At 41.1% G+C, this 24,148-nt stretch overlaps 2 protein-coding genes across 14 annotated transcripts in view; one reads left to right on the forward strand and one right to left on the reverse strand.

Moving 5' to 3' along the window:
* FGFR1 (fibroblast growth factor receptor 1) overlaps positions 1-12,264 on the forward strand; it is a 69,051-nt gene extending 56,787 nt beyond the window's left edge. For 2 of the 13 annotated variants that reach the window (XM_027865000.1, XM_027864990.1), the window contains 11 exons: positions 324-474; positions 3,465-3,667; positions 4,621-4,766; positions 4,966-5,087; positions 5,597-5,707; positions 6,297-6,487; positions 8,447-8,569; positions 8,862-8,932; positions 9,253-9,390; positions 9,585-9,690; positions 9,958-12,263. In XM_027865000.1, the coding sequence (XP_027720801.1) occupies positions 324-474; positions 3,465-3,667; positions 4,621-4,766; positions 4,966-5,087; positions 5,597-5,707; positions 6,297-6,487; positions 8,447-8,569; positions 8,862-8,932; positions 9,253-9,390; positions 9,585-9,690; positions 9,958-10,134 (1,539 nt within the window). In that variant the 3' untranslated portion in view covers positions 10,135-12,263. Of the gene's footprint in view, positions 1-323; positions 475-1,469; positions 1,615-3,464; positions 3,668-4,620; positions 4,767-4,965; positions 5,088-5,596; positions 5,708-6,296; positions 6,488-8,446; positions 8,570-8,861; positions 8,933-9,252; positions 9,391-9,584; positions 9,691-9,957 lie in introns of all 13 variants that reach the window. The other 11 variants (XM_027864992.1, XM_027864993.1, XM_027864995.1 and 8 more) reach the window with 9 other exon arrangements.
* A 3,861-nt stretch (positions 12,265-16,125) lies between these two features.
* Positions 16,126-24,148, reverse strand: part of LETM2 (leucine zipper and EF-hand containing transmembrane protein 2) — a 25,752-nt gene continuing 17,729 nt past the window's right edge. Inside the window, exons 8-9 of the mRNA XM_027865002.1 lie at positions 16,625-16,719; positions 16,126-16,306 (exon numbers count right to left, since the gene is read on the reverse strand). Of these exons, the coding sequence (XP_027720803.1) occupies positions 16,145-16,306; positions 16,625-16,719 (257 nt within the window). The 3' untranslated portion in view covers positions 16,126-16,144. The remainder of the gene's footprint in view (positions 16,307-16,624; positions 16,720-24,148) is intronic.

A 24,148-nucleotide genomic window follows, 5' to 3' on the forward strand; every position in this document is an offset into this window, starting at 1 on the left:
GCATACATATATATACATATATGTACATATATAAACACATATGTATGCACATATGGAATATAAAATAAAGCAGGAATATCTGATTTGGGGGTTAGCTAGTGTTTCATTTTTGAGGGATTTTTATGTTCATTTTTTTCAGACAGATTCTCTTGATCTTTGAGGGAAACTGATCCTATCCTGTAAAAATTAGAAAAGATGACAAATTTCATTTAATCACCCCTTTCCCTTAGCGCCTTGCACCTGCCTGGCATCCACCCGGGGGCTAAGCATGGCAGTGCGCACATGTCTGCCCAATTGACTGGTATGTAATTGGTTTATTCCAGCATTCGGGGATTAATAGCTCAGATGCGGAAGTGCTGACCCTGTTCAATGTGACAGAGGCCCACAGCGGGGAGTATGTGTGTAAGGTTTCCAATTATATTGGTGAAGCTCGCCAGTCTGCGTGGCTCACTGTCACCAGACCTGTGGCAAAAGGTAACCGGGAGATGGGGCCATCCTATGCCGGGAATTTGGTTGAGGCCCAAGCCACTGGGGCAAACGGAAAAGCCAGCCCCAACCTCTCCCTGTTTTCCTACTGTGTTTCTGGTGCCCAGAGCCATGGAAAAATGCCTGGCATGGGCGGCTGGTTTGGTTTGGTGTTATGTTGGTTTCTACTGGTCCTTTTGCCTTATGTGTTGTTCCTTTGCTGTGTGTGTGTATGTATGCACGTATGTACGTGGGTGTGTGTTCCTATGTGTGCTTTCTTGGTGGTATAAAGGAAAGGGCACTGGACTTGGAAGTCAGAAGATCTGGATTTGGATCCTACTTTACGAACTGTGACCAGGGGCAAGTCATTTAAAAAAAAAAAACAAACCTCCTTGAGCCTCAGTTTCCGCATCTGTAAAATAGGTGTGATATATAGCTATGGTACCTACCCCACAGGGCTTTCCTGAAGCTCGGATGGCACTTTACCAACCTTAAAATTATGATATAAATATCAAGATAAGAGTTTAAGGGACATGCCGGAGGATGAGATCAGGTACTACAATCTCAACCCAGCCTCCGTGAGCTGTATATGAACCCAGTTACCCTTCTTTCCTCATGTGTGTGCCTTCTCACCCTGTCTCTCTATTAAACCAAATAGCCTCCAGCCGCCTACCAGGCCCCATTTCTCCATGCTGCCCATTGCCAGCATGCTTGGATGGGCCAGGGGGTGCCAGCATCTGGTGAAGGGTTATAACTAGCCGTCTTCTCCATAGGTCTGGTCTGCCAGAGTTCTACCTCAGGGTCTCTCTTTCTCTCTCTCTCTCTCTCTCTCAGGTCTCACTGCTGCCTGGGATATTTTTTTTGTTTTGCAAAAATAAAATACTGGGGAGCATTTTTCATCTTCCTCTTCTGCCTTCCCTTTTTCTTTCCTTCTCCCACCATCTCATTGTCCTGGAGGTCTCATGCTCTGTGCTTGTCCATTTTGCCCCTGTTGTCTCTTTTAGACGGCCGGTGTTAATACCACTGACAAAGAGATGGAAGTGCTTCACTTAAGGAATGTCTCCTTTGAGGACGCGGGGGAGTATACATGCTTGGCGGGTAACTCTATCGGACTCTCCCATCATTCTGCATGGCTGACCGTTCTGGAAGGTATATACTGTACTTCTTCTCCTCTCGATGTCCTGCCCCTACCATGGGCACGGGGGGAGCATGCATTGTAGGTCTTGGAGAAGCCTAGAGCCTTACTTAGGAAGACAGAGGAAGGTGGGGGGGGATGATGACAATGGAACTAGGCCTTGCACCAGGCCCTGCCTTGGCAGTACCCTACCAACACCACCACCCCTGGCTCTTTCCAGCTGTGAGAATTCAGCCCTCTGCTGAGAGAGGAGCTTTCCTGTTTCTCAAGAGCAAGGAATCTCTTGTCCATACTTCCACAGCTGGCTCTCTCCTTGGCCAAGACAATGCATGCTTGTAGTCTGGATTTAACCTGTGGCTGGGTGCCCTTCCAGAATAGACTCGTTCCCTTCTCATGTCTGATACATCCCCCTTCCCCCCCCAAAAAAAAACACGCTTTGGGACTGAGAATCCCCCAGAGATGTCTAATTTCCTTTTTCCCCCCAAACCTAAGGGGTTTAGAGGAAGAACCACTACATGCCAAGGACATGCTTCTATCCCAGTCTTCTCTGCCTGTTCCTATATGCATACTGACTTCCGTGGTCTTAAGCATGACCTCTCTCAGACAGGCTGTACCCATTTTCCCTATTTAAGCCACGTGTGACCTGATATTAGACAGGAAGGGAAGGAGCCTATTCAAGGTGGTGGGATGGTTTATGTCCTGGGGAATGGAATCACTTGCTGCTGCCTTTGCTTGGGGATTCTAGAGGCTTTTTGTTTTTACTGTCATTGCTGCTGCTGCTGCTGCTGCCAACACCTTTTATTTCCTTCTATGCTAGTACCACAGGCCCAGCAAAGACTGATAATCTAAAAGCAAGGAAGAGTTCGGTGTTTATTGTTGTGACTGTCCCTGTTCTGTTCGTCCTACCTATGTCCCTCCCAATCCATTGTTTCTGTCCCTTGACTTGGAGGAAAAAAACAAACTCTTCTCCCTGTTATCTGCTTCACTTTGGTGAAATTGTATTCCAGGCTCTGTCCTGTTGAACCAAGGCTGGGGATCCTGACTTTCTAGGGGAAAGTTCTCCAAGGGTGTCTATTTCTGTGATGCAGTGGTTTATTTGGAGGGGAGGTATAGAGAGGCGTGAACCATTGGACAGGGGGTGGTACTGTGTGTGGGGTGGGGATGGGGGGGGTATAAAAATGCTCCATAGTCTGTGTCCATGCTGAGAAGAGAAAAGAGCTGAGTTAGACTGGCTGAAAATAGTGAAGTGGAGATTGGGGAGAGTACAGAGAGGGAAAAGAAGCATGGCCTTCCCACCTCTCTTTTGGTTGTGGGAGATGGGAGCTTTGAAGTAGACCATGGGCAGGGGTGGGGGGAATCCTTTCCAGAACATTTTCTAGAGTTTATTTTTTAAGTCTCCATGCATGAGTTTGGTCATGAGTTGAGGATGTAAACATTTTTTATTTTGGTTTGATGTGACATGAAGGTAATATAGTAGGGATGAAAGATGGAGGATTAGATCTGTATTCAGCAGCAGAGCCAAAACATGTGTCTGTGTCCTTTTCCCTTCCCCTTCTGTTTCCTAAAGGACAGTGGTAGGCAAACAGGGCAGCTCAGCTTAGAGTGGTTCCCCCTCTCTGGGTATGGGGCATGGAGCACAAAGCAGTTATATCCATGATGATAGTCTTTGGGGAGTCTCACAAGTTGGGTGGCGCCTAATCTATTAGTGACTGGGGCCAAGGTCTGACCAGCCTCCATTCTGCTCTATAAGGCCCCCCGGGGGGAAAGGGAAATAGGGAAGGGCCATTTTTTTTCTTATGGAGTTGGGGCCCTAGGAGGCTGGTACCCCCCAGTGCCTGCTGACACCCTGTTCACACCGACTCAGCCCTGGAGGAGAGACCAGCAGTGATGACTTCGCCTCTATATCTGGAGATCATCATCTATTGCACGGGGGCTTTCCTCATCTCCTGCATGGTGGGGTCTGTCATCATCTACAAGATGAAGAGTGGTACCAAAAAGAGCGACTTCCACAGCCAAATGGCTGTGCACAAGCTGGCCAAGAGCATCCCCCTGCGCAGACAGGTAACAGAAAGTAGATGGGGGGTTCACATTGTCTCCCACCTGTACCCAGCATCCTCTCAGTGTTCTCCATCACTTCCCGAATCCTCTAATCCTGTGCCCTAAACTAACCATTTCCTAGCTTTGCCTTCCTACTTCTGAGGTCAAGTCAACTAAGCTCCTCCATTAGTGTTATAACTCTCTCCCCCAGGAGATGCAGCTTCTCCACCTACTGCTTTCCCCACTAATTTCCCTTCCAAAGCCCCAACTCCAAGCCTTTGACTCAACTGAATTGTGTGGATTAAGTGTTGTCTGGGCCTGGGCATGCAGATCAGTGAGTCCACGATGACTCCGAAGGTCATGTCTAAAAGGGTTCTCAGCCGTGTATGTGGAAGACCCCATCAGGGACAAGTCCCTAGGTGCAACTATGCAAGCATGCATCCTGAGATCTTTTTCTCATTAAAAAAAATTTTATGGAAATTTTGTAGGAGGAGAAGTCTGAAAGGGAAGGCTTTTGAACTGGGTTATAACTCTGGGAAGAAGAAATGTTTTAAGGGTTAGGACTCTCTCATCTGGGCCAAAAGGTTATTTACAGGGACTAAATCCCCTCCTGAGGTATAAAGGCAGAATTGCTATTAAGCTAATAGAATAGACTGGTATAAAATCTTATAACTGTAAGGGATCTTAGAGATTACTGAAACCCTACCTCTTCATTCTAGATAAGAACCTGAGCTCAGAGAGGTTAAACAGTTTGTACAACATTACCCTGCTAGTCTGGAGAAACTCTTGGTATAAATTTGGAGTCCCAGGACTCTTTCCCATTCTCCTATGCCACCTTAGAGATGGATAACAGGTAGATAAAATACTGATGAGAAATTATGGTTCTAAATAGGAAATAACTTATTCATCCTCCACATGCAGAACTGTCCAGCCTCTTATCCCCTTTCTACTTCTTAGAAGGGTAACCCCACTCTTTTTTATAGGTGTCTGCTGATTCCAGTGCCTCCATGAACTCAGGAGTCTTGCTGGTTCGGCCTTCACGCCTTTCTTCCAGTGGGACCCCTATGCTAGCAGGTGTCTCTGAGTACGAACTTCCTGAAGATCCCCGCTGGGAACTGCCCCGGGACAGGTAATTCTCCATCCTCAACTTCTTATAAGGGTTTGTTGGTCCCTTCTCCTAGGACTTATTTCAGAAGGTTAAAAAAAATGTCCACAGGAAGTGTTCTCTATTCATTGCTCTGCATTAGATAAAAGCAATGGATGGTGACCTCCTCTGAGGAACTGTACCATGACAATCCTCTCTCACCCCACTGTCTGCTCTCCAACAGGTTGGTTCTGGGCAAACCACTGGGAGAGGGCTGCTTTGGACAAGTAGTATTGGCAGAGGCTATTGGGTTGGATAAGGATAAACCCAACCGGGTGACCAAGGTGGCAGTAAAGATGCTGAAATGTAAGTAACATGTTGCACTAAAGCTGCTTCTTTCTGTTTCCCATGGTGTGTTTTTCTGAGCGGAGCTGTAAGCCTTGAGCCAAGAGAAACACTCCTGCTTATCGGCTGCACTTTCTCCCTACCCACGTACAGTGTGCTGACTTGATAGCCTCTGTTCCAGACATATTCTGGGATATTTCCCTAGTAGGAGGTGTTCATTTGCTACTGGCCTAGGCTACTGTCAAATTATTTAAGATCCTACTGTCACCTCAACTTTATTCCTTTGGCTCTCTTCCCTGTCTTCACCCCCATCTTACCCACATCCACAGGCCTCTGCTGCAAAACCAGATGATGTACATGCATAGGGAAGAAAAGTGGAAATGTGAGGGAGGGGTAAAAAGAAGTAAATCCTGGGGGAAAGGAGCTCCTCAAGGATTAATGAGAACTTTTTTAGCCCACTAGGCACCTTGCTCTGCTCTTATACTCTAAAGTAAGTGACTACTACCTGTCTGTCTGGTTTATGTCTAAAGCGGATGCAACAGAGAAGGACCTATCAGATCTGATCTCAGAAATGGAGATGATGAAGATGATTGGGAAACACAAGAACATTATCAACCTACTGGGGGCCTGCACACAGGATGGTATGACCTGAGGCTTGTTAGAACAGGCTTGGGGAAGCATCTATGTAGGCATATCCATAATATGCTGTCTCAGCCATTCCTGGGAAAAAAAAGAAGTGGAGACAATATTGCCTAGCCAGCCTAAAACCAGCATGATGCAGACTACTGGTTAAGCGTGTATATCAGAGAAAGAGAGAATGGAAAGGGCGGGAGAAGAGAGGAGAGGGATTTATTTATCATTTGTGGGCATTAGCCATTCATGGGGCTTGGAGATGCAAAGATCTCTTGACCTACCTAGAGTTATTTTTTGTTTGTTTTTTTTGGGGGGGTGGGGCAGGGTGACCAGGAGAGGTGTGCTGCTTCCAGTCCTCATCTGTTAAGTGCAGCTGCATTTCCCTAGTGTCCACTGTTACTCATGCATGAGGATTTTGTCCCAGTGTGTTCCATGGGTGCCCAGGACCATTCTGGTTCTTCTTTGAAGGGTAGTGCTTCAGAGTGGCTTGAACTCCCAATACAAAGCAGGGCAGTGTTGACTTCTATGGAAGTTTTGGGGGGTTTGGGGGGAGACAGCAGTTGACAATTCTTCTAGTCCCTTCTTTATGCCTACCAGGTCCTCTGTATGTCATTGTGGAATATGCCTCCAAGGGCAACCTTCGTGAGTACCTGCAGGCCAGGCGGCCCCCTGGGCTTGAATACTGTTACAACCCCAGCCATGCCCCAGAAGAGCAACTCTCCTCGAAGGACTTAGTGTCTTGTGCCTACCAGGTGGCCAGGGGCATGGAGTATCTTGCCTCCAAGAAGGTGTGGAATCTCAGGCCAAATGGACTATGTCTAAGGGTAGAGGGTGGGCTGTAGAGTGACTTTCTCTAGTTCTGATTTGAGAATATCAACCAGCCTACCTAAGTTTTAAGTATGAATTTAATCCGTCAGTCAGCCTCCCATCAAATAAGAATCCATTAATTCTCTCAGGCTATAATTTATTAGGCACCAACTAAATACACTGTATTAAAACACTTTGAAGAGATAAAAGGACAGTAGAAGGCACAGTTCATGGTCCCAAGGAGCATGTGATATAATTGAGAGATAAGGTTTATGTGTGTATATGTGTATATTTTGCATTACTAAGGATAAGCACAGCTAAGTAGTGCAACGGATAGAACACTGGGCTTGGAATCAGGAAGCCTTACCTTTCTGATTTCAAATCCAACCTCAGACACTTACTAGCTGTGTGGTCCTGGGCAAGTCAGTTTGCCTCAGTTTCCTCATCTGTAAAATGAGCTGGAGAAAGAAATGGCAAATCACTCCAGTATCTTTGCAAAGAAAACCCCAAATAAGGTCACAGAGAGTCGGACATGACTGAAATAACTCAGCAATAACATTACTAAGGATCATAAAATAGTAATATTAGAATTGGAAGGGACCTGGGAATCAGCTAGTCCAACCCCTTCTTTATGTAGATGAGGACATTCTCAGACCTAAAGTGGTTAAATGACTTTCCCCAGGTGACACAGCTAGTTAGCAAAGAGCCAAGATTTGAACCTAAGTCTTTCTGACTTCAAATTCAACACAGTATTTCCACCATAACAACACATGAACACAGAGACAACAAAATGAAACTATACTACTTACACAAAACCTAAACATCCATGGGAAGGTAAAGATGAAGGCTAGGACTGCTAGAATGAATAGAAAACCTACAATCAGACAGCATCATTTTCATAAAGATGGCAGTTTGTTTTGTTTTCAGTGTTTAATTTTACAACAAAAAAATCAACAGCAATTTATATATACATTTTTCTGAAATTTGATATATTCAATTTTTATTAGTTTTTTGCTTTAAATTGTTTTTGTTTTAAATTTGTTTTATGTTTTAAATTTTTTGTTTTAAAATCTTTTCAACCAAATCCACCTTCTCTTCTTTCCACTCCCTTCCCTCAATGTTTTTTTTTTGTGTGTAATAAGTGTATATATGATGCTCCTAATTCTATTTTTGTCACCTTGTTACTGATATTTCCATATTTTTATATTCTTCATATTTGTCTTTTTTATAGCAACATCATAAATCATTGTACTGTTATTTAAAATAGCCACAATCTACCTAGCCAGTTCCCAGCTGGTGGCCAATCAGGCTGGAAAAACAACTCTGGACCACTGGACTTAGAATCAAGAGATGTAAAATTTCAGACCTTACCCTAAAATTTAACAGCTGTGTTACCATGAGCAAACCACATTGATTCTAAGAATCTGTTTCCTCATCTGCAAAACAGGAATAACAACAGTACTTACCTCACAGGGTTGTTTTGATGAACAAATGAGCACTCTCTATTAGTGACTATCTGTAAAATGGTGGTAATAATAACCATACTTGCCAGGACTGCCAAAAGATGTGACCAGTTCTACGGCTTTTGTTGTATATTGCCAGATCGTGTTCCAGAAAAGTAGCCCCAGTTTATGGTGCTACTGTTAGTGTGTCAGACCTCTTTCCTCACAACACTGAGATTTCATACATTTCTTGCTAAATTAGTGGATCTACTAGTAGCATCCTTTTACTTTAATTTGCATTTCTTTAATCATTAGTGAGGTTAGACATGTCTCCAAGAGGTTATTCACTATATTCCCATTTGTCTGTTCAGTCTTTCACCATTCATTCATTCATTCAAGACTGCATATTGCCTTTGTTGGCTTTTATTATAAAACTGATAACTATTGAAGCCTCCCCTCCTCCCACCCCAGAATTCTACTCTCTGCTTCCATCTTTAGTGCATCCACCGGGATCTGGCAGCCCGGAACGTCTTGGTGACTGAGGACAATGTGATGAAAATCGCAGACTTTGGTCTTGCTCGGGACATCCATCACATTGACTACTACAAAAAGACAACCAATGTAAGTAAAAATGCCCCTTTCCCATCTATACACCAACTAGTCTGTTTGTCCCCCTCTAAGGTTCTTCTTCCTGTCATCTCCCTTGAAAAACTCCACCCCTTCCATTCAACCTTCTTGGTAGACCTGTGTAACTGCAATCTTAGTTCAGACCTCCCCAGAGGAGGATGCATTTCCCAGATGGTAAGGTGGGAAGCACTGTGGATATTCACTCTAGTCTCTGGACATCTCTACTGCCTCACATACATATCTCTGATTTCACTTAGTTACTTCATGCTTACTGTACTACATGTAGGGTCGGCTGCCTGTCAAGTGGATGGCTCCTGAAGCACTGTTTGACCGGATCTATACACACCAGAGTGATGTGTGAGTTGGAAGTAGTTGCTAGAATGTGGTCTGCAGAGGTATGAGCACAGGGAGGTCTTAATCTAAGAACTAATAAGGAACTCCCTGGATCTTGAGTAGAATCTGGGGCTGGGGGCAAGCCTGGCGGGGAATAAGATGCATCTGCTCACTTTGGGACTGGGCAGCCACGTCAAGTCTGGGAGAAATACCTATTCTCAGAAACCTACTAGGTTTGGAGTGATGGGTATGTGGTACTTTAGAGAGTAAAAGATTCTGAATGCCACTGCCCACTAGTTAGTTCTGTGCCTATACAGACCCACTGAATCTGTGCTGATATACAGGTGGTCATTTGGGGTGCTGCTGTGGGAAATCTTCACTCTGGGAGGCTCCCCTTACCCTGGTGTGCCTGTAGAGGAGCTTTTCAAGCTGCTGAAAGAGGGTCATCGAATGGACAAGCCCAGCAATTGCACCAATGAACTGTGAGCACAAGGGCCAAAATGGGGGAGCTGTGGGAGAAGAGTGAAAATGCATGGGGGGAAGGAGAAGCTGGTGGGTCATAGCAGGGTTGATGCAGAGAAAGTCCTTTTCTTTCTAGTTATTCTCTTCTTTCTCTTCCACCCAACCCACTTGATCTTATCACCTGGCTACCTCCCATTCCCAACTCCTGCCCCAGGTACATGATGATGCGGGACTGCTGGCATGCAATTCCCTCTCAGAGGCCTACCTTCAAGCAGCTTGTAGAGGACCTGGATCGAATTGTGGCTCTGACCTCTAACCAGGTACAACTGTCCCCTCTTGGGCTACAGGAACACTCTACGACCAGCAGCCTAGATGAATGGCTTCTATCCAAGGTTGAAAAAGCTTCCTCCCTAGCTCTTCAATTTTCCAAATCTTTGTAACTCCCCCACTCTCCCTTCTTTTCACCCAATTCCTTCAAATGTGATTGTCTTAATTTTTCCTTGGATTTGTCCTACCTCCTTAAGAAGAGGAAAGCGCCATGCGTCCCCTACCCTATGCTCATTGAAATTTCTTTCTCCCTGTCTTAGGAGTACTTGGACCTGTCAGTGCCCCTGGACCAGTATTCACCCAGCTTTCCAGACACCCGCAGCTCTACTTGCTCCTCTGGAGAGGATTCCGTCTTCTCCCACGACCCATTGCCTGAGGAGCCCTGCTTGCCCCGACATCCAGCCCCACTGGCCAATGGGGGACTCAAACGGCGCTGACATTCCCCCATGATGAACTCCACAAACTGATATCCTTACCCCTGACTCTTGGTTGGGCTCATCTCCCTTCCTTTTTTCCTTCTCCCCGCCCACAGGAGTTGGCTGCCCACAACTCAAGGCCTTCCCTTTATTGCCTATCTCTATCCCATTGAGCTGATTTCCCTTCCATCAATTAAGGTCAGCCCCTTCTGCTGGGAAAAAGGGAAAAAGAGGTACTTCCAGTTGGCTACTTCATTCCCCTTAACCTTGGACCAGGACCTCTCCCTGCCTGGAAGGGAGAGAGAATGGGGAGTGGGCATGGAAGTGGAGGCTTACTGCGATCTCTCTGGTACTGTTTGTATTTTAACCTACTAGCCTCCCACATGTTGGTGGCAGGTGCCTTGTCCTCAGGCTGCAGCATGAGGAGGTCAGTCAGTCAGTGCCTCAGGCCCCCATTGAAGGTGACCTCAGCTCCAGAAGGGTGGTACTAGTGGCTTATTAATTCCAATACTAATTTGCTTTGCTGACCAAACACACCTGGTACCAGAGAATTGTGGGGCAAAGGCTGGGGACAGTCTGTGGCCCTGGGGCCCAGCCCCATCCTGGGGCTTTGTATATAACTATGAAGAAAACACAAAGTGTATAAATCTGAGTATATATTTACATGTCTTTTTAAAAAGGTTGTTACCAGAGATATACCCATTGGGTAGGGCGCTCCTAGTGGCTGGGAGACATCAGTTGCTATATATTGAAAAAAAAGAAAAAAGGGAAAAAAAGGAAAAAAGTTTTAAAAAAAGGTCATATATTTTTTTGCTACTTTTGCTGTTTTATTTTTTTAAATTATGTTCTAAATCTATTTTCAGTTTAGGTCCCTCAATAAAAATTGCTGCTGCTTCAGTTTTATATGGGTTGTATGAAAAGGGAGAGAGGAATTTTGGGAATTAACTGAGAAAATGAGATTAAATATGTACTGGGGCTGCAATGTCTTTGTAAAGGGCATATGCCCTATAGTTCCTATTTACCCTTTCATTCAATTAAGTTTAATTCAACAAAAATATATTAAATGCCTACTATATGTTCAAGGCACTGTTAGGCACTGAGGACATCAAGAAAAATCCGTTCTATGTCTTCTGAATCTTCTTGGAGGCTGCCAAGGGCTCTGGTCCTTCTGGGATGGTCTAGGGATAGTAGACAGGAGTGAACAGGAATCTTCTGCCAGTACACCTGCCCATGGGGTTGGGCACCAGAACCAGGCCAAAGCAGCCCTTCACAACAGATCATTTCCTTATAGGAAGTTGTTCATTCGGGCACATGCTGGCTGCTACCCTGTGGGAAGAGGGGGGTGGGGGAAAGTGAGCTACAGACCATCCAGAACAGTTCCCTGGGCAGGTCTCAAGGAGTGGTCCCTGAGGCTCAGGGTGGGATCCACACCTTCCCAGGCTCTGGGGCTCACCATTCCTCAATCCATACCACAAATAGTTCTCTCTATGTCAAACACACCAAGTACCCAGGCTACATCCAAGCCTCTCCCTTGGCAACATCACAGATTGATCACTGCCTTCCCAATGCTCTTCCTGTTAAAGGGGGGAGGGGGGTGGGAAGAGCCACCCCTCCATTGGGGTGGGGATCCTCTGGACGTTTCTGTCCGTTTATAATTGTGCTTTCTGCTGCCACCTGCCGGGCCATTTCCTATACTGCTAGCCAAGCCTCTTTCCAATGGCCTGCTCTCTGCACCTCTTAAGACTTTCTAGATTTCCCACCCCCTGAATGTAACAGCAAGTTCAGGACATTGCTCATTCCTTTGATTTCTGTGGGGAAAGTGGAAACGGCTGCTTTAATGTTTTATCTCTGAGTTGGTCATTTTGTTATAGCTTAGTGCTGACACTTGTGCAGTTGTTTCTCTGTTATCCTTGATTCCTCTCTATCTGTAAAACTGTCAACCTCACTGCAATTTGGTTGTGTGTGTTTGTGTTTAAAAGAAGCATGATCTAGTGGGCAAAGCCAGGAAATTAATCTCAGCTATATTACTATTTACTATGGGACTTTAGACTGGTCCCTTTCTTCAGTTTTCCCATCTGTAAAATAGTGATAATAATCTCTGCCTTGGCCCTACCTCACAGGAATGTTGTGTGAATGGATGGAAGAAAGTCTATCAAGTGCTTTATGCTCCTTGGGGAGAGGTGCTGGAGAAAATACAAGGCACTATTACTATAAAATTGATGTCCTTGCTGTTATTACTTAAATCACCCATGAATTCCCCAGAGGATTGAGCTGGCTGTCAAATGAAAACAGTTCGATTGAGCTGATAGGAAATGAAATGGTAGCTTCACTTAGATGATCAGATTGGGTCTCGTGGGGCATAGAACACAGTTTACCTAATGAAGACATTAGGTTAAAAGAGAAGCTTGTCAAGGTGCTGAATCTGTCTAGTCTACCAAGGGTTAAAAGACGTGAGTCTAGGATCACAGCAGCACTGTGCTGTGTGTATATTTAATCAATACTGAATTGGGCCTTTCCAGTCTCTTCTAATTGCCACAACACAGGGACCCCTTTGTCCCTTGGTACTGCTAATGCAACCTATTGATTTCAGGTAAGTAAAATTCAGCATCAAATGAAGCAAGAAGTCAATTTCATCAATAATAATAAAGTTGAAGTGTTTACTAACTACAAGTGTATGAAGCCAGCAAGCTAAAATCTCATTCACATTAGGCAAATTGGCTGTCTGAGCCTGTAACCTAACTGAGCTTACAGGTGTGTAACAGAGTGGGAAATCTTTAACCCATGGTTTAGCATTACATATAACTTAACACTATCTATGTGATAGGAACTATAATGATTAAAATATAGAATGGCAGTATGAATGTGGCAAATGCAGATTCCTAAATAGAAACAGCTACTGAAAATCTCACCTACTTTAGCTATCCTAATTAACTCCCCTCCCCAAGTCCCACATTCTTCCTCCCCCACTCCCCCTGCTATGGGACAGGGATGGCTGAATGTGAGGGTTATAGGATCCTTTTTATAGAGTATGCCTATAAACTACCATCTAAGAGAATACTAGGAGGGGGTAATACTAGATAAAGAATATCACAGACAAGCCTGGCTATATCCATCTATCAGTAATGGGGGAAAAAAAAGAAAGATCTGCCCTCAGCTTTTCTTCTTTCCTAGAAATAATGGCGATATGGGTAGATATAAACCCAATAGTAAAGAGAAGACGGCTTCTAGACTAATAGTTATAGCCATTCTGGAGCCAATTTCCCTATTAAATGATAGATGTCTTGGCTCATCAGAATCATAAATTTTATTTAAAATACAGCCAACTAGTCTAATAAGAGATTAAATATAGCCTGTCCTTGGCTTTCTAAGATCCAAATCATGAAACTTGTTAAGATAAGTTGTGCTGAGAGGAGAGAATGGTTTCTTAAAGTCCAGATGCAACAAAAAGTTTAAAAGTGGGCTGCTGGTCAGAACCAGCCAAGGGCCCCTCTTTGGCTTAATCGTTCCCACTCTGCCCTGGAAAAGGACAGAAAGAATTCTAGCATATACTACTAGTACCTATGAACTGCTGGACAGGAACAGGAACAAGCAAGTTAACTGGCTAATCTTTCTCCCACATTCAACCTTTAAAATGTAAGCTAAGTAAACTTTAAAAAAAAAAAAGGAACACCTCACCACTTTAGAAATGTAAAAGTTTATTGTGAATCACCTTGCTAGGCTAATGGCAAAACTCCATAGAACGTTATATTAGCACAGCAGGGGATTCTTAATGCTCAAAAACTAGAGTTGATTAGAAGTACAATATGGAGATCAGCCCCTGCTGAAAGAGAGTCAGAGGAACCAGTTTAAAGTGCAAATTATTTCTAGTTTTGAAATAATAATGTAAGTTACTCATTTAGGTGGTCCCAGCCAGTCTGAAGAACAAAATTTAAGTTTCACTTGGTTTTTAAATGGTACCCAACTAACTGCCTTCAATTTCCAGGAAATAAAAATAACTAAATGTTACCAGCAAGCCTGGTAACATTTTTCATCTCCCAGATCCCTGAATGTCTACTGCCTCTCTAAAACTAAGAGAGCTACTGGTCATCTCTGTGGCGATCTTCCAGCAAAGGAAGTCACCATTAAAAAAAGTTTTTAAATAATAAATAAGTATCTGAACATAATATTTGCTATTGGGTAACACAGACAAGGACAATTAGACCTAAACAACCTCCACGGCTAACAAAAAAAGTCTGATTTATGAAAGACTTAAATAGATCAGGGAGAAAAAAAAAACACCCAACCCAAACAAACAGTTAAGCCACAAACCTTAATTATGTTTCCTAGCAAAATGATGGCTAATGAAAGCCATATGTGCTAGCATAGTGGCAGCTCCTTCCCAGCCTATCCTGCAGCCATTGCAGGCCCAAAAGGAGATGTCAGACAGAACAGCCATTCCTCCGCCAAGCCCTACTGGCTGCCAATGTGTTTTAACTCCTCACTCCTCTAAGAGGCTTTCACTTCTCTCCATCTCAGCAGCACCCTTTCCTCTGTCTTAATTGGTTTTGAGGGCTTTGCTCCCCTTGCAAAAAGACCATGAGTAAGTAGCATCAGCATTTCAATTTAAGGATAGGAAATGTGCATATCAAGCCACTAGCAAATCAAAGGTCCGACTAAGAAAGAAGGGGTCAGGCTGGTAAAGTTGTTGCTGTACTTCCAAAGGCCCCAGCTAAGGTGCCATGCTACAGGAGGCTAAGGTCATAAAAAACCAAAGCAGGAGCCTTCTATACAAAAGATTTTTCCTTTCAGGGGTGTTGCACAAATTGCAGATGTCCAAAGACATGACCACTGCAAAAGCTACACATTACACAATTTAGTCAATAATAAACAGGTGTCTTTACACATTTACACTTTGTGGAGTTCACTTACAGTAGGGATGAATAGTGGCAGAGAAGAAAAGGACTTTCTGAAGAATATGAGCTTAGATTCACTGCTAACATCACCTGGGGTAAGTTTCAGGACCTCAAGGAGTACTGCCACAGTGACGAAATGGCTTTATTCCGAAGAGGATATAGACAGCCAGCCTGGAGTTCCTTTACCTACTGAGGTAGGGAGATGCAGTGGGTGAATGGATTACAGCATTATCTTCAAGTGGCCTTAGACTCCATTTGCATTAGCTTTGCTGCTTTGGGATGAGGTTTGTGATTTGACCTGAAGAGTATAGATCAAAATAAAATAATATAACTTTGGAACTAAGCCATAGTTTCAATGTGAATGCTCTAAGAGTCACAGGTTAATTTCCTTAGGTCAAGTCATGTCAAACCATTCTGATTTTACAATCTAGTATCAAGGTGTGTCTTATAAATAAATCGACAAGCACTTATGTACCTACTATGTGCTAGGTGGGGAGTGGAGGAGAAGTGGGGCTGAGGAAGTTTATATTGTAAAAATACCAAAACAGACTTACCACCTGAGGCATCTATGTGCTTGAATTACCAGTACTTGGACATTTTCCCTCTATGTGTGTCCAGAGTTTCTATCACCAGCCCAGAAGTATACTGACCTTCAAGGGAAGGACTGCTACTGTGTCTTCTCTCTGCTCCTATCACTAGCCTCTGTTGTTTTTTCACTGTTTGTCCTGTGCTGTGGTCCCTACTTCTTATTCTAATTTGGAAGTTTAATCATTGGTGAAGGAGAGGGTATCCAAGTGACTTTTACACTAAAGGTCTCTGAAAAATTGGGGAGGGGGAGGCAGAATGAACTCAATGCCAAGATTTAGGTTGTTTTCCTAATATTTCTTGACATAAAGGTCCTGTGTAAGATTCACCACATGTGGAAATAATTTCTAATTGGCAGAAGAAAATAAGGATGTGCCTGTATTGTAATTAGTCTCTAGACTTAGCATGTTTAAGTTTGATACTTGATTGCATTTGTGGATAGTTTACTTAAAAAGGTCAAAAATGTAGTGGTTACAGGATGACTACACTTCAGCCTACAACATCCTGTTTAGAAGCAAAGAAGGATTATGCAGTGTTTCACAACTGTTCTAGTCCTAGACTGTAAGTGCCCTTGAAAATAAACAAACAAACAAACAAAAACAAATAAGCCCTTTCCCTCTAATGAAAATGCTTACTCTGGAAGAAGAAAGAGATTCTTTAGGTAATGAAACAGGTGGCGGTGGTGTAACAGGTGGTGGTTTTTTAAATTCTACAATCTGAAACAACAAAATCAGACATCATGTTAATGAATTTAACGATTCAATTCAGAATACAAATGTCTAGATTCTAGAAGATGCTGTGTTAAGTCATACACACATTGTGACTACCGGGAAGTTATAATAGCCATTTTTTTTTAATTCTGACAGTGTCCAAAAGATAAAACCTGGAAGCAAATTAAACAAAGCGGAAATGTACTGCTTTCATAAAAATGAACCAAACTTTCCTTATTAAAGAAAATAACTGTTGGGTTAGCATTCCAGTTTATTCAAAAGGCTTTTTACATAAAGAAAAAAAACCCTGCCAAATTGTCTAACCTTTGTTCCCTGAAGTGGAGGTACAAAGTCCACTAGCACCTCTTTAGATTCATGTAAAGAAGGTGGTATTTCTTGAGAAGCTTCTGCTTTTGGAAACGAAGGAAAGGTAAGTTTGGTGTTAGTATTTTATGCTCACCATAATAAGTCTACTGTCCTAGAAGTCTAAAGAAACACTTCAGCAATAGTCAAAGCCTTTTAACACTATTAAATTCCCTAATTCTTCCAACTACACCCTTTATGAGCATAAGAAATGAGACAGAGAAACATAAATTTAACTTTAGGTTTGTGTACACTACATAAATCAAATTACATACCAATATTTATAATTATTAGGCATTAAAAGGACACTAACAGCTCTAATTCTATACTTGTTTCAAAAATAAACCATTCTCGATTATTCATATGTCTCTAAAATTTTAGCAGTATTGGTCCATCTTGGTCAAAGATAAATTTGGGGAGTTGTCGGTTTTTTAACAGATTTCAGATGAATGAGACAATATTTGTAAAAGCATTTAGCAGAGTGTCTGGCACAGAGTAGATGCTATATAAATACTTACTCTCTTCTCCCTTTATTTGACAGCTCAGGGTCACTGTAGTCAGTGATAAGCTTTAAGATACATAATAGCCAATATAATTCATTTGAGTGTTTTAATCAACATTCTAATACACATACTTTCCCTTCAAGAGCTAAGCAAGGGAAAATAAAACATGCTATCTACAAAAATACCAATAAATGAAGTCACATAAGAATTCATATTTATACCTATCCTACTAATACTGATTATAGGTAAGTTAGCAGAGTGAGAACTAGAAAGGAGACAGAATGGTTCTCTCAATTCTAATTCATTAAAAATCTATATACCAGCAAATATTGAATGCCTTATAAGCCATGTTCTAGGAAAGTATTAATCAGACTGAAAAACACTCACTATGTTTTGGAAAACTTATATTGGAGTATTTTGGAAGAAAGGCGCTGGTAATATGAATTTGTTGCCATAGATGTCTAAATCTTATGGGATAGAAAGTCTTAATTTATAACTAAGGAAAGCTGATGCTGAAGATGGACAAGAAAATCAAGAAAATATAAGATAAGCAAGGTATCTATGAGCACGTCATCTTATCCCAATGCTCATAGTTTTAGCTCCTCTTTTACCATACCTTAGGGAAGGAGCCCCTAAGGTAAGGGGGCAAAAATAAACAATTCCTTTTTGTCCAGAGTGTTTTTTGGAAAACCAATTCCAGTCCTGGACCTCTGCGGCTTACACGCCCTCTTAGGGTGCTGCAGCATTCACAGGATGGTTTAAGGATTCATATCTGCTCTAAAATAAATTCAGAAATTTGAATGAGTCCCTAGCTCACCTAGAAACATCCTCCAGATCAGACCCAGAATTGGATCTTATTTCAGGGGGTCCCTCTAGAAATGGGTTAAACTTAGACCTGCCTCTGATATATGTAAGAGGGTGGGAAGGAAGGCAAAGGGGCTTGAATCTAACAGCAGTATTTGATGTTTAAGTGACTTCCCTGGTTCACAAGAGTTAGCAAAATTGAGATTAGAACTTCTGGCTCCTCATTCTTAGCTATTTAGTATTTGAAGCCATGCAGCAGCATCCCTTTCTCACCAGTGAAAATTATAAATCAGACAAGAAAAGGCATCAGAGCACAGAGAGGTAAAAGTTTGATTCTCTAATGAGATCACACTAGAAACACTACTTCATTCAGTCTTGTATTCCTCAATACTATGAAGGTAATTTTAAGAGAACATTGCAAATGGCAATGAAAATTATTAAGGAACAGAGATACAGAAAAATAAAAAGAACTCTAGCTCAATGCATCACTTTTTAAAGGATTCAAATTTAGTAATTTATAGAGACTGAGATCCAGTGACACTGGCCCCCTCGCTATTCATCACCCAAAACACTCCATCTCCTGACAGCATTTTCCTCTGCCTCCTCACCTCCACCTCCTGACTTCCCAGATTTCCTTCAGTCTCAGCTAAAGTCCCACCTTCTGCAGGAAGACTTTCCTAGTCCTCCTAATTCTTGTTGCCTCACCTGTGAGACAAACCCCAATTTATCTTGTAGACATCCTGTAATGTTTGTTCTTTCTTGTCTGTATGTTGTCACCTCCATTAGACTGTAAGCTCTGAGAGCATGGGCTATTTGTTTCTTGCCTTTTACTTGTGCCTGGCACATAATGGGTACTTAATAAATGCTAGTTGACTGATAGAAATAGAGAATAAGCTCTAGTAAGTTCGACCAAGATGGAAAAGCTTTGAACATAGCCCTGTGTGGCTAAAGCAAATATTAAAAAGATTATACACTATGACACTGATGGATTATACCAGGAATGCACGTTTGGCTCAATATTAGAAAAACATATGATGAGTCATAATAACTTTAAAAATCACAAGATTATACTAATAGATGTAGAAAAAATTAAAAAAAATACAATACTCATTTCTGTTTAAAAAAACACACTAAAAAACAAGAATATAAATGAACTTTTTTTGAATATGGTAAATATACCTACCTAGAGCTAAGAGTCAGCATTATATGTAATGAAGAAATGCTAGAAGGCTTTCCAATGAGAAAGTAAAAATGTTCATTATCAACACTATTATTTGAATATACCAGAAATGCTAGCTATGGCAAGGAGACAAGAAAAATAAATTAAGGGAATAAGCATAAGCAAGGAAGAAACAAAATTAATGGTCTTTGCAGATGATATGATGGTCCACATAAAGAAACCTAAAGAAAACCTAAAGAAAAACTAAAAACTTACAGGTCGAGGAGAAAATATTGCAAGCAGCCAGAAACAAACAATTCAAGTATTGTGGAAACACCGTCAGAATAACACAAAACTTAGCAGCTTCTATATTAAAGGATCGGAGGGCTTGGAATATGATATTCTGTCGGTCAAAGGAACTAGGATTACAACCAAGAATCACCTACCCAGCAAAACTAAGTATAATCCTTTAGGGGAGAAAATGATTATTCAGTGAAATACAGGACTTTCTAGCATTCCTGATGAAAAGATCAGAACTGAATAGAAAATCTGACTTTCTAATATAAGACTCAAGAGAAGCATGAAAAGGTAAACAGGAAAGAGAAATCAAAGTTGAACTGTTTACATTCCTACATGGAAAAATTATATTTGTAACTCATGAGACCTTTCTCATTATTAGGGTAGTTGGAGGGAATATATATATGTGTGTGTGTGTGTGTGTGTGTGTGTGTATGTGTACATGTATATATGTATATATATATATAGAGAGAGAGAGAGAGAGAGAGACAGGGCACAGGGTGAGTTAAATATGAAGGGATGGTATCTAAAAAATAAAATTGAGGGGTGAGAGAGGATTGTAATGGGAGAAGGAGAAAGGGAGAGGTAGAATGGGGTAAATTATCTCACATAAAAGAGGCAAAAAAAAAAAAGCTTTTACAATGGAGGTGAAGAGTGGGAAGGTGAGAGGGAATGAGTGAATCTTACTCTTAACAGATTTGGCTTAAGGAGGGAATAACATACACACTCAATTGGGTTTGGAAATCTATCTTACCCTACAGGAAAATGGGGGGGGAGGGGATAGGAGAGGGGTGAATGATAGAAGGGAGGGCAGATTGGGGGAGGAGGTAATCAGAAACAAACACTTTTGAGGATGGACAGGGTCAAAGGAGAGAATAAACAGGATAGGACAGAGGTAAATATAGTTAGTCTTTCACAACATGATTTATGGAAGTGTTTTGTGTGACTACACATGTATAACTATATCAAACTGCTTGCCTTCTCAATGAGGGTGGGTGGGGAGGGAAGGAGGAAGAGAATTTGGAACTCAAAGTTTTAAAAACAAATGTTAAAAATTGTCTTTACATGCAACTGAAAAATAAGATATACAGGCAATGGGGTATAGAAATCTATCCTTCCCTATAGGAAAACAGAAGGGGAAGAGGCTAAGAGAAGTGGGGGTAATAGAAGGGAGGGCAAATTAGGGGAAGGTGTAGTTAGAATGCACACCATCTTGGGGTGGGAGGAGGAGAGAGATGGGGAGTAAATATGGAATTCAAAATCTTGTGGAAGTGAATGTTGAAAACTAAAATAAATTAATTAATAAATAATTAATTAAAAAAGAAAAAAATAAAAAATTAATGGAAACAATAACTCCAGCAAAAAAGGGCTATAAAATTAATCTACATAAATTATCAACTTTTTGTGTATTACCAATAAAACCCAATAGGAAGAGATAAAAAGAGAAATGCCATTCAAAGTAACTTCAAAAGATGCAAAATAATTACCAATCTACCTACCAAAAGGCACAGGAAAAATATATGACTACAACTACAAACACTCTTTAGAGAAAAACAAGACTGGAATGGCTAGGTGGTACAGTGGATAAAGCACCGGCCCTGGAGACAGGAGGACCTGAGTTCAAATCTGGCCTCAGACACTTGACACTTCCTAGCTGAATGACCCTGGGCAAGTCACTTAACCCCAACTGCCTCACCAAAAAGCTAAAAAAAAGTAAAATGAGAAAAAAAGACTTAAGAAATCAGAGATATTAATTGTTCATATTTAGATTATGTTAATATAACAAAAATGATAATACTATCTGAATTTACTTCTTTAGTGCCATACCAAACTACCAAAGGGTTATTTTAAAGAGTTAAAAACAAAACTCAGAAACAGTTCAAGAATCTCAAGGGAAATAATAATGATAAAAAAATTGGGATGAAAAGAGCAGTATCAGATCTCAAATTATACTATAAAAGCAATAATCAAAAATATTCGGTTAAAAAAAATTTTAAAGTTGGTCAGTGAAAAAGATTAGGTATACAACACATGGAAGCAAACAAATATAGAAGTAAAATCCAATCAATAAACCCAAAGACCCTACTTACTGGGGTAAGGATTCACTATTGGACAAAATCGGAAAGCAATCTGGCAAAAAAAATAGGGTTAGGCCAACGTTATACACTACATATCACATTAAGGTCCAAGTGAAAACATGACAAACATAAAAAGTCACATTACGAATAAATTGAAGATAAAGGAAAGGAGATATCTTTCTCAGCTATAGATAGGTGAAGAAATCTCAATAAAACAAGGTAAAGAAAGAATTATAAAAGATAAAATTGACAATTTTGATTACAAAAAAGCTAAAAGTATTGGGGCAGCTAAGTGGCACAGTGGATAGAGCTCCAGCCTTGGAGTCAGGAGGACCTGGGTTCAAATCTGGCTTCAGACACTTGACACTTCCTAGCTGTGTGACCCTGGGCAAGTCACTTAACCCCAACTACCTCACCAAAAAAAAAAGTTAAAAAACTGCTACACAACAAAAACAGAAAAAAAACTAAAGATAATTGATAATAAATATTGATATAAAATTTTTTAAATAAAAATAAAACTTGAAATAAAATGTAAGGAGATTATAGCAATATATCACAAACCTCATTCACATACTATGACCAAATTGGATTTATGACAGGACTGCAAGGCTGGTTCTATAAATATAATTGATCATATCAATAACAAAAACAATAAAAATCATATGATTATATCAATAGATACAGAAACAGCTTTTGACAAAATATAACTCCCATTTCCATTAAAAACACTAGAAAGCACAAGAATAAAGAAAGCTTTTCTTTTTTTTTTTCTTTTTAGGCAAGTGTTCGGTCTGAGACCGAACTTGAACTCAGGTCCTCCTGACTTCAGGGCCAGTGGTCTATACACTGCACCACCTGGCAGCCCCTAGAAGCTTTTCTTAAAATGATAAGTACTATCTATCTAAAACCAAGAACAAGCATTATCTATAATGAGGATAAACTAGAAGCCTTTCCAAAAGATCAGCAGGAAACAAGAATATCCATTATCCCCATTATTATTCAATATTGTACTAGAAATGCTAGCTATAGCAATAAGAAAAAGAGATCAAAAAAATAAGCACAGGCAATGGGGAAACAAAACTATCACTTTTTGCAGATGATATGATGGTATACTTAGAGAACCCTAGAGTCAACTAAAAAACTATTTGAAACAATTAACAACTTTAGCAAAGTTGCAGGACATAAAATAAACCCACACAAATCATCAGCATTTCTAAATCTTACCAACAAAACCCAGCAGGAAGACATAGAAAGAAAAATTCCATTTAAAATAACTGCAGACAATCTAAAAAAAAACTGCCAAGACAAATGATGGGGTGCTTGGGCTCCAGCCCTAAGATCATGTCTCTGGAAGCCTCTCAATTTCTCAGTAGGCCCTTACTCTGTGAGAAAGTTTTCTCTTGTTGCAGAACACATTCTCTTACCAGAACAGACAGAGGCATGCCTGGTCCAAGGATTTTTGTCCCTGGCTGGCCCAAGAATTCTCTCTCGTGCCAGATCCCCAAGGTCCAAGCCTTCAATGTCTGGTATACTTCCTATACTTTCCCATCCCTAGCTCCCAAAGATACCTGGACCTCTAGATTACATAATTAGCATCCCTGGCATTCCTTTCCCATGGCCCTTTCCCATATAAGCCCCAGCACCATCCTCACTCTCTCACAAGGTCCCTAAGGACCCTTGCCCACTTTTGCTAAAGTGTTACAATAAACTTTTTGCCACTTGACTAAGAGAAGGCTTGACAGTGTGAATTCATTCCAGGCAACGCTGCCTTGGCATTCTCGGGGTCCCAGCACCCCCAAACCTCGTCACACACAAAGGAACTATATGAACACAATTATAAAACACTTCACACCAATACAGATCTAAACAACTGGAGGAATGTTAATTGCTCATGGGTAGGCTGAGCCAATATAATAAAAATAACCACACCTAAATTAATTTACTTATTCAGTGCCATACCAAACTAACAACAAATTACTTTATAGATCTAGAAAAAATAATAAAATTTATCTGTAGGAACAAGAATATCAAAGGTCAAAAGGGAATCAATGAAAAAAAAAGATGAAGGAACCCAGCAGTATCAGATCACAAACTATATTACAAAGTGGTAATCATCAAAACAACATGATACTGTGCAACCAAAATTAAAAGGAAAGCAGAAAACTGGGGGGGGGGGAAATTTGCAACAAATATCTCTGATAAAGGCCTCATTTCTCAAATATTTAGAGAACTGAGTCAAATTTATAAAAATATAAGTTATATGGAAAGACTTGAATGAAATGATGCTGAGTGAAGTGAGTAGAATCAGGAGAATGTTGTACACAGTAACAGCCACAGTGTTCGATGACTAACTTTGATAGACTCATCTTTTCTTAGCAATGCAAGGATCCGAGACAACTGCAAAGGACTCATGATGGAAAATATTGTCCACATCCAGAAAAAGAACTATGGAGTCTGAATGCAGATTGAAGCACATCATCTGCTCTCCCTTTTTCTTTCTTTTTTTTTTTGTTTGTTTCTTGTTTCTTGTGGTTTCTCCCATTGGTTCTAATTATTCTTTACAACATGACAAATGTGAAAATAGGTTCAATATGAATGTACATGTAAAGCCTATATCAAATTGCATGCCATCTTGGGGTTAGGA

This window comes from Vombatus ursinus, unplaced genomic scaffold (assembly GCF_900497805.2).
Source record: "Vombatus ursinus unplaced genomic scaffold, bare-nosed wombat genome assembly UNPS02014778.1, whole genome shotgun sequence".
Taxonomy (NCBI): Eukaryota; Metazoa; Chordata; class Mammalia; order Diprotodontia; family Vombatidae; genus Vombatus; species Vombatus ursinus.